Source organism: Marmota monax, unplaced genomic scaffold (assembly GCF_021218885.2).
Source record: "Marmota monax isolate L192 unplaced genomic scaffold, Marmota_monax_Labrador192_F-V1.1 WCK01_AAM20220418_F8-fsc00125, whole genome shotgun sequence".
NCBI classification, from domain to species: Eukaryota; Metazoa; Chordata; class Mammalia; order Rodentia; family Sciuridae; genus Marmota; species Marmota monax.
In genome coordinates, this window is record NW_026695235.1 from 4,876,941 (window position 1) to 4,895,236 (window position 18,296).

The window sequence follows — 18,296 nt, forward strand, 5'->3', positions numbered from 1 at the left end:
CCACATTTTTTTTTATCAGTTCATCTGTTGAAGGGCCTCTAGGTTGGTTCCATAGCTTAGCTATTGTGAATTGAGCTGTTATGAACACTGATGTGGCTCTGTCACCATAGTATGCTGATTTTAAGTCCTTTGGGTATATACTAAGGAACACGATAACTGGGTCAAATGGTGGTTCCATTCCAAGTTTTCTGAGGAATCTCCATACTGCTTTCCAGAGTGGTTGCACCAATTTGCAATCCCACCAGCAACGACTGAATGAACTTTTCCCCCACACCCTTGTCAGATTATTGTACTTGTATTCTTGGTAATTGCCATTATTTAATCAAGAATGTGAAGAGAGAGGCTATATAATGGGAGAAAGTCTTTGCCACGTGCACCTCAGATAGAGCAGGAATCTCCAAGATATTCAAAGAACTAAAAAACTTGACACCAAAAAACAAATAACTCAATCAATAAAATGGGCAAAAGATCTCAAGAGGCACTTCACAGAAGAAGACATCCACCAGGCTAACAAATACATGAAAAGATGCTCAACATCCCTAACCATTAGAGAAATGCAAATTAAAACTACCCTGAGATCCTCTCGCTCCAGCCAGAATGGCGATTCTCACAAGGCTTTTAATTGAGAAAGACGAAGGGAGCAGCAACTGGGGACAGGGGAGCACCTGGTGAGTGCTACTTGTTCTCATGATTTGTGTCACCATGTGCCTGGATTACGGTGTGACTTTCACCCTCCAACCCCAATGGCCCAGCGCTGCTGGAAGGACAGGCTGGGGCTGCCTGGCCTCCCTCTCCCTCCCCTGGGGTGTGGGTCCAGCTTCCCAGAGAGCCAGCCGAGAGGAGGTGGCTGAGGTGACTCCGCTGCCTCTGTTGGTCCTAAACTGGTGTGGTGGAGGTGAGACCTGCCACTCAAGACCGGGGGACACCTGGGCCACAGAGGATGCTGCTGTGGGCTGTCAGTGGAACCTGGGGACTGAGATCCAAGAAAGGACCTAGGTCTTGACCCAAGGGGACAGTGGAGGCCACTACCCGGAGGGAGCACAGAAGAGGGAAGGAGAGAGGCTTGGCCGGCCGGGTCCTGGTGGTACGCGCAGCACTAACTAGGCATGAAGAAGCTCCCGAGGGCGTTTCCTAAGTCACAAAGTTGTCCCAAATACAGTCTCGAGTTTACTTCCTGGGAGTTCAATTCGCTGCGGATCCTACACCCTGTAGGAGAAAAGCAGCTCCTCTGACCTTTCCAAGGAGCTTCATTGTTTTACTTTATTATTATTATTATTTTTTATTGCAGAGCATAATTAGCTTGAGCACATTTTAATTTGCTCCTATTAAGCTGTTTGCATAGCAACAATTAGAGGCTGGCGCGGCTCCTGCATTTGTACGGACTTTCCGTGGCTGCCCAGGAGCTGGCTCTGGGAAGGGGGGCGTTAATTATTGCACTGCCTACCCACCCGCAGCGTGTCCCGAGGAAGAAGGGAAGGAACTTTCGATGACTCTATGGTAACTGGCTACAGAACAGTCCGATGGGAAATGCCTTTTCTACAGATACAGGTTGAAAAGGGAAAAAAAAATGAAACCTCAAACCCACTACGGGAAAGAAGGATCTGCAACGGTGCAGGAGACTGGTGGCGTGCACTTTTAAAATGACAAATGTTTCTGGAGAAAGAGAGACTGATGGTGAAGTCCACCAGTAGGGCCACCTAGCACCAGAGCAGGGAGGGCCCAGTCTACAGGAGGGACTGGGCCACTTCTTGCTGTCTCAGCTACCTCAGCTGCTTCTGGGTAGAATTTCCAACCACAGCAAGGACTGGATGCACAGTGTTGCGTGGGAGCCTCACGGCCAACCCTGGCCAAGGTCAAGGTCAGAGTCAAGGTCACGAAGGTGCTGGCTCCCAGGGCCTCCCTGCCTCCTGAAGGAGAGGCTCAGATGGGAGGCCCCTGGCTACTGGCTGGATCATTGTGTGTGTTCCTCTGGGTCCCTGGGCCTCCACTAGGGTGGGACAAGAGATGCACCGGGACACAGAATTTAAGGGGGCGTTTTCTCTTAAGGTGGTGCAAGTACAGGGTGGACCCTGATCCTGGGAGCTTCTTGTGGGAAGTGCCTGGCATATGGGACCTAGTCTCCCTCCTGACTGACACCGAGGAGGCTGACAACAGAAACAACGGACTAGTTGGGATGGAGACTGGGCCACGGTTTCTCCCCCAGCATCTTGAGGCAGGCAGGAGGCAGCTGTGGTGTGGAGGCCACGGGGATGAACCTAGCAGGCAGGGGAGGCCTGGACACTAAGGTGGAGACCCAAAGCCCCCGAATGCAACCAGAGCCACAAATGCAGCCCAAGACAGTGAAGGGTGCCCTGGCCTGCAGCCACCCACAGTGCCCACCATGACCCCGGGCCTTGGCCTGCCCCTCACTCGGCACGGCCCCGTCTTCTGTGGGTCAGACAGATCCTTTTCACTCCCACCTGCTGCTCTACGGTAGACAGCGGCTCTGCTGCACAAATGCCTCTGTTTGGACCTGGCCCCTTCATTTCCCAGCAGCCTGCCCTCAGGAAGGTTCTCTCTCTTCTGTAAGCCCCGTCCCTCCATCAGGAGGTATCCATCATGAGAGTCCTGCTTACAGGGCTGGGCAAGGGTTTCATCTGCAAGAAAAGGCTTGGCATAGGCAGGTGCCTGGCATGTAGTATGTGCTCAATAAACACCAGCTGCTACTATGACCAGTTCTGGTAAGTGTGGGTCGACCCCCTGCCCAGGAGCCCTGGGACCATGCTGCACTGGTGCGTGATGAGGGAAGCAGACCCCATGGTCTTTCTCACAGGTGGCTCATTCGAAGAGCACACAAATGCCCTTGGTGGCATTTTTCCATGTTGCCTTTTACTTTTTGAGTTTCTCTGTGTGTCCAGAGTTTCATACATGTCACCTCAAATCCTCAAAGTGGAGGTCATTACCGCTTCTTTACCAGCAGGGAAGCTGGGGCTCCGTGAGGCTGAGTCAGTAGTTCAAGTTCACATCAGACAGATGAGACAGAAGCCACCTGATTCCAAAGCCCCCCACTCTGCCTCTCTGCTGCTCAGGCCTGTCCCCCTCCCAGTCTCCCCCAGAGACAACTTGTGGGAGAGAACACCGTTCCCTGAACTTGACAAAACTACGCTAGGTACACCTAAGAATATACGACAGTGAATTCCACTTTACGCACAGCTACAAAACACTAAATAAAAATTAAATAAGTACAAAGACCCGTCGAACAGAAGAAGGGGAACAGGGAGAGGGAGGAGGGGAGGGAAAGAGGAGGCACTGGGGCCGATACGGAGCAAATTAAATCCCATGCATCCACGATTATGTCAGAATAAACCCTGTTATTAGGAATAACTATAATGCACTAATAAAAGCACTTAGAAGAAGATCTGGCGACCACAGAGGCTGGTGAAAAAGCAGAGAAACTGTGTCCCTCCTGCACTGGTGGTGTGAACGTCCGCGGGCGGAGTCACTGGAGGCAGCTCAGTATTTTCTTAAAAAAAACCAAACAGGCAACTACTGTATGACCCTGCTACCGCACCGCCTGGCACTGATCCCAGGGAACGAGAATTTATGTTCACACAAAAATTTATATGTGAATAATTTTAGCAGCTTTATTTATTAATAGCCCCAAACTGGAAACAGCCTAGATGTTCTTCCACAGGTGATTTGGTTAAACAAACTGTGGTACATTCACACCACAGAGGAAAAAGGGAAACAGAAAGATGCTTTTATTGCTAACATCACACATTTCCAAAATCTTGGTTTCCTCTGAAGCTTGTGAATCTGACAATTAAAAATATATGTCATTGTATAAAACAAAAAAGAAAGAAAGAAAAAGAAAACAGGAAGCACAACTCCTTGCAGATCCTTCTGGATTGTTGCCTCTGGGGGAAGAGAGAGGCTGAGTCCTTCGGAACAGAGACACAGTATTTGTAGGCCTCTGGGGATTTTCTGATTCAAATTGGGTGACCATGGAGGGCTGAGCAGAATCACAAGTTCTGTTTGAAGCTTATAAATCTCTTTCTAATTTCCATCTGAGGATGTGTTTTATAATGCAGACGCTGTAATCACACCAGTGCAGCACGCAGGCCTGTAATTGGTAAGGAACTAACTGCCCGGGTCGTGGAGCATGCTCACCAGCTTCTCCTCATCTGTGGCACAATCAGGAGCCGGAGGAGGCTGGGGGAGGCTGCAGGAGGCCCACGTTCAGCAATTCCTGCTGCCTGGACAGAGCTCTGCCTGAGGCAGTGCGTCCTGGGGCGAAGTTCCAGGAGATTCCCCAAAGCATGCACATTTTGAATGATGCCCCCCACCCCATGTTGGGGGAGGCACTTTGTTTTTCCAGAGAGAGGCCACTTCTGAGTGTATGAGCTTCTCATCAGCAGTGCTGTGAGGACACTGATTCTTGCACTCAAGTTTGGGCAGCAGTGACTTCCTCTCACTTTCCAGAGGCCCTCCCTGTCTGGCTGGGGCCTGGCAGTTGGTGGAACACATCCCTTCTGCATGGACATGCCCATTTGCATTCTGCTCATTTGGATTTCACCATGGACGCTCACCCACACCAACCCAGTGAACCATGACTTGGCCCCGGGGGTGGGCTGTGGTGGTGAAGGGGCTGCTGGGTTTGTGGGAGAAACGTACAAAGGGCTCCAGCAAAGTGGAGGGCCTTTGGGAACAACTGCCTTCCTCATGCAGCCTAAGGAAGGTGCTCAGGACTTAAGGCTCCTCACACGCCGCCCACTTCACAGTCTCACTTTGTCTGCAGGGGTATGGGGTCCAGGGAGGCAGAGGAAACCAAGAGGATTTTGGTGTCTGCTAATTATTTGGACTCCCAGATGGAATCAGCCCCATTGGTCCAGTAGCTGCAAAATTCTGTGGGCAGAAGCTAAGGAGACCTGGTTTTTGGTTCTGACTCAGGCATTGACCGACTGTGGGACCTTGGACAAGTGAATCTTTCTGAGACCCTAAGGTCAGAGTGTTTTAAAATTACTCCATTCAAATATTTCTCTTTCTTTCTAAAAGTCTTGGAAAAAAAAAAAACAGTTACATATAATAGCTGTATATCTACAGCTATATAATTTCAGATCCTCACCAAAACTATATAAAACTACTGTACACAACACTATACACAAAACATAAAACTTACAAAGCACCATCATATGGGGAAAATGCTCACATGTGTCCTAGTTCATTGTGTTTTAAACAGATTCATCTACCTCTGTCACACAATTATGTCTTTGTGTCTTTGTTTTGAATATTACCCAGGAAAAGCATATGGAAGGTAAAGTTTTTTTTTCTTTTTTCAAATGCAGTAATGATGTGGGGTGATTGACAGTTGAACAAAATTTCCTTTGTTGGCATGTCTGAGTTTTTATGCGGTCCCACACCCTTCACAGTCCTAATATTTGTTAAAGGTTGCTAACATTTCTTTCCTCTGGGACTTTGAGGGCAATCACTCTTTTGATCTCTATAAGCAGCGGATCCAACAACAATAAAAGAGCAGCCTGAATTCCTGTTCCTACCTGCGATGTCTACACAATTTCATTTTCACTATTCCTGCCACACTAGGAAGAGGGCTGAGCTAAGAGCCAACCTCTGAAGACGTAACCACCTTGTCCCTCCTTGGGGTTCCTCTGGACCCTTGCATGTGGCCTCAGATCTGATAAATTATACACTTTCAAAGCGGGTTAGTGTCAAGCTCACTATGAGTGTTAGGGAACCCCACAGGCGCGGCCTGCAGGTGGTGTGTGATGGGGGCTTCGTGTGTGGGGTTCAGAGTGCAACAGAAGCTGTGTAAGAAAGTGCCGCATGCTGAGGTGGTGTTGAAAGTGCTCCCAGGGAAGACAACATGTGGACCAAGGCATTTCAGCTAAACTGCGTTCTTCTCTGCACCTTCTGAGGCTATAGGAATAAAAAACATTGAAGGCTCCTCGCCGTACACAATTTGCATAGGAAAAGGAAGTGAGCAAGGAGACAGCTTCTTTGATGTCATCTTTTGCCTCCCCTGGTACAACTTACCCCGATGGAATGTGGTCTGTGTGACATGTGCTGGGTTCAGTGTCCTTTCATTTGCTCTCTTGAAGACACCCCTATCTGGCAATTCGACTACTGCAATATTTTCTAGACCTTCCTTCAGGGTCTACAAATAATGAAGCACCCAGTCTGCAAAATCTTGTCCATTTCAGCAGCATGTGAGTGCCACCAAGACCTCTGAGGAGAGGAGACCGAGGCTGCTCTGTGGCATTGCCCCCAGGCTATAATCGATGGATCGCTCACATTCGGTCAATGCGTTCTCCATCTAAGACCAGAAGAGATTCTTTTGAGGAATCGGTGTTCACAGGGAACACCCAAAGACCAGGAGCACAAGCTGGACGGTGGACAAACCAGGGAAAGCAGAAACTCGGCAGAATGTGAGAAGTGCCTATTTCTCTCTCCCAGCGGATGTGGCTTCCAGACGTGGTATGTGGAGCCCGGACTTAGAATCAATTTAACACGGGCTTCACATGCACACAAAGAGGCGTCAGTCTTGAAATCAGCAGAGCGCTGAGCAATCCCGACTACGAAACTGAGATTTCTATTTTTGGTGACTCCCCAAATGCTTCCTTTGGAGCCCCTCTAATGTCTGTTTAAAAAGAAGTCCATCTAAAAATAGACAGTGAGGAGCATGAAGCCAAGGGATAGCTCTGCGTACAAGACCCACAATCCTCTGAGTGAACACCGATCTCACAAAATGGAAGGTCTGTGTTATTTCCTATCGCAAGGAAAAAACCTGAATAAGGACTTTCTTTCCTTTTTCTCAGGTTTTGCAAAGGAAGCATTGACTCAGGGAGACAGATTTGCATCCACACTCAGGAAGTAGACAGTAGTTACAAGGCAAAAGTAATGTGTGTCTTGCAGCAATACGAAGCAGAGATCAGCATGAAATCTCCTAGATAGACAGCAGTTATCTGCCTTTCGGATTTCTATGAAAGATAAGAACACATTTAGGTAAACCTAAGGCGGATCATTTGAAGGAAAGTTTCACTCAAGAAATTCCGTAGAGGGTTGGCAGTGTAGCTCAGTGGGAGAGCACTTGCCTAGCATGTGTGAGGCTCTGGCTGCAGTTCCCGGCATGCGCGCGCACACACACACGTATCTGCAAAGAGATTAGGGTTTTGGGTGATGGAGTTTTGAGAATTTAAAAAGAATGAGAAAGAGAGAGAGAGAAAAAAAGGAATCATTGCCATCTATTCGAGCCAGGTGTGGCAGCTCTGATGAGCTCCGTTCTGGGAGAAATGGGGCTGTGTTCCTTTTGCTCACGATGGTGAGCAAGTATGATTCTGGGCTTTGGCATTGAAAATTGATCTGACCTTGTCTCCCATTAAGCCTGCTCTCTGCCCTGCCCCACCCTATTTCCTACTGTTTTGCTTGCAATTAGCCAAGAATAAATACCAACCCCCCACATCCATCTACCATTCCAGGGACTCAGGAAGAAGTGAGTGTTTGCGCACGCTTTGTAACTACTGTCTACTTCCCGAGTGTGGATGCAAATCTCTCTCCCTGTGTCAATGCTTCATTTACAAAACCTGACACCCTGGGTGTCCTGGGAGGGTGGAGGACCTTCCAGGAACCTCTGTGGAGACCAAAGTCCATTATATAACATGGCAGAGTGTTGGCTATAACCTGTGCGCGTCTTCCCCACATTTAACGCACCCTGGATTACTTGTCATACCTAACACCAGGTAAGTGCCACGGACACAGGCTTGTTATACTGTGTTGTTTAGGGACTAATGAAAAGGGAAAGTGGGTCCATGTTCAGGGCAGACACAGTGTCCTTCCCTGAATACCTTCCACCTGCAGTTTGTTGAATCTGTGGATGAGGAAGCCCTGGATACTCGGGGCTGGCTCTATTTCCAGCACACCCCGGGCACGGACAACAAACCCTACAAGATGTAATGGGAAGGAACAGCCTGCACAACAAGGGTCTTTGGTGCCGGGTACAGTGGATGCTAAACAGCCTCACTCAGTTCCAATCCCATCCTCCTACCTCTCAGCTCTTCTCTACTCTGTGGGCAGAAAGTGACAATTCCACTGTCCTAGGCCATTTCCAGCCAGAGGCTTGTGACAACAGTTCTTGCCTACATGATATGGAGGCTTCCTTTCTCGAATGAAAAGACCAGGCCCCACAAGGAGAAGAGCTAGAGGTCTCCCCGCTCCTTCCCTCCTGGACAGATCTTGTGAGGGACCATCTTGCCCTGGTTCAAATAGTGGAACCAAAAGCAGAGGCATCCTGCATTCCTCTGTAGCAGCTCTGGGTTGCTGGCCGATGACCATCTCTCTACACACAGACCAGCGCCACCTGCCAGACCACTGTGGCCAGCTTCTCCTTTATGCGTAGGTGAACACAGTTCTCACAGATAAACCCAAGCAAGAGCTTCACTCTCTTTCTGTTGTTGTAATAAAGTGCATCATTTGCTGAGGTTTCAGATACAGGACTCACTGATTTCCCCATCTTAGTTCCTCCAGTATCATTCAATGTGATCAGGAGGAGAGAGACGAAGGAGAAAGGTAGGGGAGAGAGAAAGATCCAGGAAGCCAAGAGAGGATGAGAGTATGTCTGTCCAACAGAGTGGAGCCTGGGCCACATCTGGGTGTGTGTGAGCTCATCTTGCCAGAGGTCAAGGGGACCTGAGGTTTTGAACCCTGTGATCACGAGCCTCCCCCATCTTCTTACAGCACTCCTGATCTTGTCCATGGTCTGCAAAGGTCTCAGAGGAAATGCTCCCTTTCTACCACTCAAGGACACCACAGTTATGTTTCTCTGCAGGAGGTTGGGGAAGAGGTCCAGAAAACACATAACCTTGGTTTGAATTGATATTATTACATGTAGCCCCCGCCCCCCCCCAAAAAAAAGAAGAAGAAAGGAAAAGAAAAAGAAAGGGATTGGTGGCACCAGGGAAAGTGCTTGCAGATTTTAGTGTCTATTTGGGCAACAGAACTGCTTCTGCAGATTTCTCTAAAGAATAAAATTTTGGGGAAAAAAATAGTGAATGTTGGAATCTGACTTCCATGTGCAAAAGGGCAGGATAAGTTTTCCTAACCAAAAAAAAAAAAAAAAAAAAAGAAGAAGAAGACATAAAAATTGCTTCGTGGTGTTAAACTAAAAAGATTGGTGATGTGTTTTATGATTAAGGTAGTCAAAGATTTTGAACAGGAACTTGGTGACTCTGAGGCAAGCTGGCTGAGAACACTATTAGCCCCTTTTGCAGAACTCAAACGAGACAAAGACATTTATTGACTCATCTAGGTCACTGGGAAGTTACCTGAGAAACTGAAAATGTGCATGAGTTTCCTGTGTGGGCCTCCCCACCCGCCCCAACCAGACCCAAAGCCAAAGCTGCTTTGTCTCTGAGCTTTGACAAAGGGCACGAAGACAAATGTCGCCGAGAAGGGAGGAAATGGCCAGCTTCAGAGCCCTGGAGAAACTGCACGTGGCTCAACAGGCAAATGGTTGTTTCCTTCAGCAGAACCTTCCAGAAAACAAAGCTACCCAGAACTCCCAGCCAGGGGAACCACCTCTACTGTCCCTGTGTGTTCAGACCCAAGACTGTGTTGCAAGGTGTCCCAATTAGCCTCTGTCTTTAAAAGCTCGCCCTGCGAAGTGGAATTCCACAAAGGGCTCTTGCTCTTTTTCTGGCCTCTTTATGGCCACTGACAAAGGATCATCAGACCATCAGATGGGCCCATGAGCTCAGGGCCTCCCATGCCCCATATGGGGTCCTATAGTTCTACCTGGGCCAAGGCTGGACCCCCAGCCTAGACTACCCTTTCCCTGCTCTACCCTCCCCATCTTCTCTGCCAAGTCCTGCGGGGAGCGTTTTCTCCTAGAGCAGACAGAAGTTGACCAAGTAATTGCCATTTTAGGGAACTGAGTAGCTTCGATAAGTAGCCATCATTAACTCCTAACTGCCTGCTCGGCGTGACTGGGCCACCCACTTGCCACGGGTTATTTAATGGAGTCTGCAGTGCTGCTTTTTGTTGATAGGCATTGCAACTGTCCTCAATTTGCAGATGAGGAAACTGAGGCTCAATAGAGAAGCTCTGTATGCTATTTGACCAAAGCCAGGAGAGACAAGAAGGAATAGGCCCCACGGTGTCCCCGAACACGCCCCACTTTCAGACTCCCTGTCTGTGCCCTTCTAATAGGGACTGCTCTTAAACACCCAGCCAGGCCCCACCTCTCTATGAAGGCCTGTGTGTGTGCACGGGCTATAAGTCCTCCTCTGTCCCAGCACGAGGCCGGCCTTGCTGCCCCTGTAAGGGACTACATCACTTTTAAGCACACCTTCCACACCTATGTCCATAAGACAGAAAAATCTCCCTGCTGCAGGTTTTTGCCCTTTTAAAATGTAAGCATCTCACTCAACAAGACCCTGTCTCAAAATAAAAACAAAATGGGCTGGAGATGTGGCTCAGTGGTTGAGGACCCCTGGGTCTAATGCTCTGCTACCAAAACAAGACAAAACTGAAGCATCTCAAAATTGCCATTTTGTTGTTCTCAAAATTTTCTCAGTGTGCAAATGAATTAAATAGCAAATGGTACAAATGTGATATTTAGATAGTATTTTTTTTCACATTTAAAAAAATAGTTTCAAAATGCCTGGGCAGTTTTAGATCTGAAACTCTATCTCAGGAGACCTGATTCTTCAACAGCCTGGAGAGCAGCCAGGATCCTTGTACCACAGAGTCCTACAGGTCAGGAGCGTGGGACTTCCTGATACACACCATTAGGGACTACGGTGCATCCCAATCCCCCTACCCGGCATTCACAGGTTGAAATCCCAATCCCCAGTCCCTCAGAAGGTGAATATTTGGACCTTTAGATAGACTGAGATATTGGTGTAGGCCTGAATCCAATGTTCCTGATATCCCTTTAGGAGGAGATCAGGACAAAGACATACCCAGGAACAGCCATTCGTGGACAGGGAGGAGACCGCTACCCACAAGGCAAGGAGAGAGACCTCAGGAAAAACCAACCCTGCCAACACCTTCACCTCAGATGTCTGGCCTCCAGAACCAGGAGGAACACATTTCTGTCATTCACACCACTGAGTCTGTGGTATTTTGATCTGGCAGCCTGAACTGACCAACACAGATTTCACACGGTGGCCGATGCCATGGCCGGTTTAATCCATGGCTTTTTAAAGTCTTCAGTTGGGCTAGAAGAAGTGTTTGGATAGATATACACTTTTTAAAACAGTGGCAAACTGGTGCCCATGAAGCAGCGGGTTGCACACGCTAGATCTCATATTCTACAGTCCCCTTTGAAAGGCCCCAGAAGACTGGAGTCACCCAGAAGCAAGCGACAAGTAGTGTTGCTGAGATTTCTACCTGTGGTTCTAGGAACTCAGAGGCACCTCGGCATTCAGACTTTGCATAGACCACTAAGCCACTTCTAAGAACCAGGGTACCTGAGGCATCTTGCAAAAATATGTATGTGCTGGGGCTTTTCCTCTCCACACCTACCGCAGCCCTTTGGGCCAATACATCACCCCTTTCTAGGGGATCAAAGTTGGGGTTCTGCAAGAATTTTATGTTACAAACCACACGTGACCATTCCAGGGAATCTCAATAGCATCTTATCTTCTTTCCTAAGCAAACCAAGTGAGGACCTGGTGTGGTGTGATAGAGAAGAGCTGCACTCTCTGTGGTAGACCACACTCATTTCGCGTGCCAGTGTCTCAGACGCTGGCCTGACTCTCACGAGGAAGGGAACAATGGTTTGCTGGGTCCCACATCTCTCTTTCCCCCCATTTCCACATGGGTATCTGGCTAAAAATGAGTTACGAGTTTCCTCCTGTGAGAATTGCGGGGACTGATAAAGGACCATCCCAGGAAGAAAACAAGACGCTGGGCCGGCTCTCAGTTGCCGCTGGGAGGGAACACAGGCTATAAATTACAGGAGGAGAAGTGACCGCACGGGGCACTGCCGGTGGCCAGGCTGTGGGAACAGGGAGAACTGTGGGGGAGAACAATTCACTAGAGGGGAGAGGGTTACTTCTAGCATCTGAGGCTAAGGTGGTGTCTAAACGCTACCAAAAGAAAGAAAGAAAGAGAGAGAGAGAGAGAGAGAGAGAGAGAGAGAGAGAGAGACGGAGAGAGAAAATGAAATTTGCCACCTCTCTGCCTCGGTGAGTGGTGTGGACAGTGAATCTGGACAATTAACACCCTTGTATTCTTGTATTGATGGATCATTGAGATGAAATTAACCAGGAAGCAGCCACAATTTCACTGGACCCCCAGAAACTAAATCTCCATATTATATTATCAGGTTAGAGATTCCAACCCCAGGTTCTTTTAGCCAGGGGGAAGGACAAAGACCTTCACAGATGAGCCCTTCTGAGCCCTGCGCTGCCGGGGGTGGCCCCTCGAAAGCTGGCTGGCCCTTGTTCCTCAAGTCGGGTGGTTGGGGTGGCTCTCCAGGGGCACAGCAGTCCTGAGGCTCAGCTGGGACTGGGCTCCTCCTATTTCCTGGTGTCTGCAAAGGTCACCATGTCCCCTAATTATCTTTGCTGTTGGGACAGTAAGAACAGCTCTAAGAGCCAGCACTACAGGCTGCCCGCCAACCTTACCGCCCAAGGGAATGTTCAAAAATTTCCTGAATCTGCTTTCCTGAGTTGATAAAATAGGAAACAATAAATGTTTGGAGGGGGTACTGAAAGCGGAGTAAACGCAGGAAGATCTCTTTTCTGTTATTCTACAAATATTGCTTCCTTTGCCTGTTAGCAGCCCAGAGGAAATGCAGCGAGGGGGCAGATCGCAGCTTTGCACCAGGGCCCGGTGTCTGCTGTGCCCGCAGCACGACTCTGCAAGGCGTGTGACTCACTCGAGTCCGCATGATTCAACTTCACTACATTTCCTCAGCTGCCAGGAAAGGAGCACTTGAAAACCTTTTAATTTGAAGGTTGGAATCAGTTAATGACTTGCTTTCCTCCCTTCTCCCTCTATCCTCCCCATCACCCCACTGCGCGCACACTCACAGGAACACGCGGACGCGCACGCGCACGCGCACAGCTCTGCCAAGTTTTTAAATTTCAGGGACCCGGAAGCACAGAAGCTCTGTGGCATTCACAATGGCATTTGTGGTGACACAGTGGCTGGCAAACCCTCTGCATTCCCCTGCACACTTGACTGTATGAATAAATAATGAGTCACAGATACTGTTTGGGTGTGCTTGAGAGTTTGTAGCCAGAAAATTAATTATTCCCCCATCCCATCCCACTCCACCCGGGCTCTGCCAAACCATCAAGCCACACTGAACATCGGTCAAAGTGTGTGCCTTGACACACTGTGAAGCCTTCGTGACATTTTTACGGCATTATTTTTGTCTAAGCATAGCCTTCTTTTACCACTAAAGATACACAGTACACACATATGCACACACAGCCACTCATGGCTCAACCCCAGCTTTGCATACTTTAAGATACTGGGTACAAAAAATGCAGACAGGTTTTGCACACTAACTGAGCCTCTTTGTAAGCACGCAGTCTAACGATTTTAGCTGCGAGAATGCTTGACTTAGGAGACGTCCTCATTGCTCTTTTTGACAGAGACCTCATAGGCGACAACTTGCCTTCTTCCTCTCTTGAAAGACACTGGTTGCCTCTTTGCAATGAGGCTACAAGGGAAAACACAGCATAACCCCAATCTGATGGTTTAACCTAAGCACATCAGCCCGGAGGTTCCTGGGCTCTGCTTTTGGGGACAGCAGAGCTGCCACAATGGCCGTGGTTGAAGGCGTATCCATCAGCCTCCTCCAGCCCACACTGGCTCCAGCCCTCCCAGCCGGCTCAGTACACGTGCCTGCTGAGCCCCGGGGCAGGCTGCAGCCTGGGCCACACAGCAAGCTGAGTTAAGCATAACTCAGACAGACTCATTCCACCCCACATGGGAACCGCCACCAAAAGCCAGGGAGCTTCGTCAAGCCTCCTAATCTCTAGGACTTTAAGCAAGAACATCACAACTTCCCCGCACTTGACAGCTCTCACACACTGACCGAACACTTCAACAGCTTAACTAAGCATTTCTTCAAACATTTCTGAAGAGCTGCCTTCTGGTGAATAAGTAATCCAATAGCCTGGTAATCACACGCCTCGGTCTGAATTCCTCCCACCCCACCGACAGAGAACCGCCGGCTCCGAGGTGCATCTGCACCGAGGTCCAACAGGCTGCCATTTCCTTACACGCAGAGCTGAGCAAAAGTAGATATTAAAAGACCAGCGGGTACTCACCTCTCATGAAGCACTGTGGGTACGAAGGAAATGACTCAAATATGCTGTCTGAAGCCATCGCTTCCTTCTGAAAATGTACCCTCTTCTGAAGGCAGGGGATTCAATGATTTACCTTAAGAGCGAAAACCAAGAAAGGTCACTGTTTCAACCTCACCTCTGCCCATGGCTCCTTGCATCTCTTTTTCCTCCCCCTCCACACCACTGGGACTCCCCAAGCCCTATGAAAAATGTACCTTCGCGAAAACAAATATTCAAATTGTTAAAGATTAAGAAGGGGGGAAAAAAAGCGCCGCTTTGGCTGTGGGTTGAGGATGCTCACCACTCTGCGAAACCCTGTGGTTTGCATTCAGTGTGATTCGTCCTGCCTGCTGACCACTATGCCGGGCTCAGACTTCTGACACTGCCAGCCTACCCAACTTGTGGTTCTGTGGTTGTTTATGAGGCCCAAAGAAGTTTTCACACAACCCAAATTACAAATTTAACTGTTCCCCTTTCCACAGCTCATGTTAATTGGTTCTTGCCAATCATGTGACTTAAGTGATGTCAATTTTTTTTTTTTTTTTTAACTTTCTGAGCAATGTCCCTCCTTCTCTCCACCTGCCCTCCCCCAGGCTGGGTAAGAAAATAGTCGAGTGCAGTTTGCAAGAGAGGGAATGTAAAAAAGTGACTCAGTCTCTTATTATATCTCCATGCTCTTTGCTGATTTAGTATAGCTCGGCTCCTGATGTTCTTATTTGTGGTTTTTGGAACAACTGATTATTTTGATAAAGATTTCATTGCTGCTTATTCAATAGTAATTCAATGCTGGCATCAAGCTGCTGCTTAGACAGGATGTGGCTGCCATCATCTGAAATGCTGGGCATTAGCTCCGGGAGAGAGTTCAGTCCTTGGTAAAGACTATAATGGCATAAGTGAAACTATAAAAGGGAAAAATAAATAAAAGGAAATGTTTTGGTGAGAGTCTGACCCCCTAAAAGGGGCTAGCAACTTACTGCTACTTTAAAGCCTGAAAAAAAGGAAAGCATTTTAATTTTGAAATGAAAAGATGATTTTAATAAAACCCAAATTATGTGGTTTGGGGCTGGGGCTGTAGCTCAGTGGTAGAGTGCTTGCCTAGCATGCATGAGTCCCTGGGTTCAATCCTGAACACCGCAGAACAACAACAACAACATGTTGTGGTTTTACTCCCGCATTTCTTCAAGTGAAGAGATAAATCATAGCAGCTCTTAGCAGCCACATCTACACCCACACTCACACACCAAGTAGGAAGCTACAGGAAAACAAAGGAAGAATGTCTGCATTCTGGGATGAAACAGTGGTTCTTCTGTAACTGTCTGTTTTCCCCCCAGTCGAGGTCTGACTACGGCAGACCTTGCTCATTGTTCAAGTTCAGCTCAGATCAATAGGCTAATTCGCACCTGCAGGTCCCACTCCACTTTGAGCCCCTTGAGACTGCCCCTCCTCATGGGGCTGCCCAGGGAACATCACACAGTTCATCTTCTGCCTTAGGAAGCCAGGCTTGTTTGGAGGAGCTAAAAAATAGGACAATCCTGGTGGGAGTGACCCATTCAGCTCACATATATTTATGTGCTTCTTCTACCCCTTGGTTTTACCTGCTGACAAACAAAGCACATTCTCTTTGTCGTTCCAGGAGGAAGAACGACTTTCCTTTCATAATTAATTTCTTCCTTTCAGTCTGATCTACATACACCCTCGACTCTGCATAAGTCAAGTCTTGACACACACTTGATAGAAACAGTGAGATGAGACGAATCCAGCTTGGCTTCCCAGGAACCACCAGCAAAGGTGTTTTGAAAACTCCGAACCCCCAAATAATCCCTTGCCTCATCTTGGTGCAGGTTGTTCTGCGCACAGAGACCTACTGCGATGTCACCTTCGATGGCACAGTTCTTTCAAAAGGAGCAGACATAAGTTTTACTTACTCCTGTTTTGACCCAAGCAGGAATTGAAACTCTAGAGACTGCTTTCTCTGAGACTGCTGAGAAGTCAGCTCGACAATGTCACACTTTGCTCACATTTAATAGAGTGTAATGCTTGAATTTCTGTTAGGAAGCTCATTGATATCTGAACGCAGTGCTTCTGAAAGCAAGTCCGCGGTTGACAAGATCCACTCATGTTCCTGTGCTGTTAGAGTCCCTAAAATGTCAAGTCTGAGTCAAGGCCCCACTGGGTTCTGTTCTCCCTTCTCCACTGAGGGTGGGGGGCTTCTGGGAGCTGAGGCCCGGTGACTATAGCTGCCATCCCAAAGTCGACTCGGACTTAATTATGACAGAGAAATTCAAGTGGGGATGCACGCCGAGTAATCTGGAGACTATTTCATTTTAGAAAATCCCTGGATGATTTCAGCCTAGGATTCTAGATGCCTGAGCAGAGGGTTTGGATATGTTGGCTTCTCTCTGTGGCCTAGTTATAGGCTACGTGTCTTTCTCGGTGGGGCCTTCAGAGGACAGATCAGAATTTGCAGAAGGCCGTGAGGCTGGGGCTGGCCAAGGGCTCGCTGCACACATGTGTCTCTGGCTGAGTTTCCGGCAGGCAGCAGGGGGCAGAGCACAAAGGCCTCACCAGGCCGGGCCCTGCACTGCCTTCCCTGGGCTCTGTGGCCACAGCAGCCGCAGCTACCTTCACAGCCTGTGAGGCAACTGTGGGGCTTTCCTGGGCCTTGTCCAGGTCCTGACAGGGAGACTCAGCCGGCTGCTGGTGAACTTGGCCTTCCTGCTTCCTTAGGAGCCTGAGCCGCAAATACTCATCTGTCATCAATGAACAGCCTGGAGAAATACTTCATCACATCTTCACCAGGACTGCTTAGGATTCTTTAAGTCTATGCACGGACCCAACCCTCCAAGTCTATGCACGGACCCAACCCTCCAAGTCTATGCACGGACCCTTCCTGCGAGTGGCTCAGATGGTGTCCTGAGCTGCTGGCTTGAGAATTGTCCCCGAGTGGCTACAGGGAACTGCGGCTTTGCCAAGTAATTGGATGGCAGTTTTCATCCTTGCTAGGGTTAGCTACAGCTTCTAAATGCCACCCTTGGGGGTGGGGTGAGGAATATGCTCAGGTGTCTTTTTAAATGGCCCTATAAAAATACCAGCAAAGGTTGAAAGATGCATAGTTGCATCACCCTATAATTAATGCACAGAGCTGTGTGGGCAATCCAATCCAATTAAAGTACTCTCTGGTCTGCATTTTTATCGCCATTACTACATGCTGCCTCTGAGCTCCACAGGTTGATGATAAAACCTTCTCTGGCCAGGAAATGGAGGTAAATAGGATGCATTTTATTATTTTCTAAATCTGTGTTTTCCAACAGAGGCGCTAACTTGGAAGGTTCCATGATAGGCAAACCATGAGCTCAGAGATGATTCTGAAATCGAGGCATAGGAAGACATTGAAGCTTCATGGACTGAGCATACCTTGCTCTTGGCTAATCCAAGGGTTTGAGGTAACTGGACAGCCCAAAGTGTCCACCTGTTGCAGATTTCTCCTTAGACACTTGGGATGGGTGTCCAGGTGAGGCAGGTCTCCCTTCTGCCCAGGTCTTTCCCTCCTCCAGGTATAATTCAAATTTAAGCCACTAGAAGAACTCACCTGACAGCCAAGCAAGATCTTCACATGTATTTTTTTTTCCTGTAGATGAAAAACTATCGTTCTTTGGGAAAATTGAATATAAAAAGGAAAACATTGAATTAACCCATCAAATCAACGTGGTCTATTGAAATGAAACACTGTTTACTGAGAATTGTTTCAAGTGGATGTGTTTAAGCCTCTTTGCACTGTACCTGAGGACTGTGAGCTGGCAGCAGTGACACCATCTGGCACTTGCTAGTTATCAGGATCCTGGGCTCCATCCTAGGCCTCTTGAATCAGAGCCTGCATTTGTGCAAGATCTACAGGGGACCCCTGTGCCCATCAAAGTGGGGGATACTCGCTCTGAGGGAAGCAAGCATTGCGCGTGCTGGAATTTAGTAAGGAAAGAAAGAGCAAGGTGCTAATTG

At 48.4% G+C, this 18,296-nt stretch overlaps 1 protein-coding gene across 5 annotated transcripts in view; it reads right to left on the reverse strand.

The window, feature by feature from the left end:
* The window catches only part of Runx1 (RUNX family transcription factor 1), a 228,483-nt gene extending 213,747 nt beyond the window's left edge, over nucleotides 1-14,736 (reverse strand). For 4 of the 5 annotated variants that reach the window (XM_046439090.2, XM_046439087.2, XM_046439089.2 and 1 more), the window contains exons 1-2: nucleotides 14,602-14,736; nucleotides 14,283-14,394 (exon numbers count right to left, since the gene is read on the reverse strand). In XM_046439090.2, coding sequence (XP_046295046.1) covers nucleotides 14,283-14,340 — 58 coding nt within the window. In that variant the 5' untranslated portion in view covers nucleotides 14,341-14,394; nucleotides 14,602-14,736. Of the gene's footprint in view, nucleotides 1-14,282; nucleotides 14,395-14,601 lie in introns of those variants that run through there. The other variant, XM_058577285.1, reaches the window with a different exon arrangement.
* Between the last annotated feature and the right edge of the window lie 3,560 nt (nucleotides 14,737-18,296).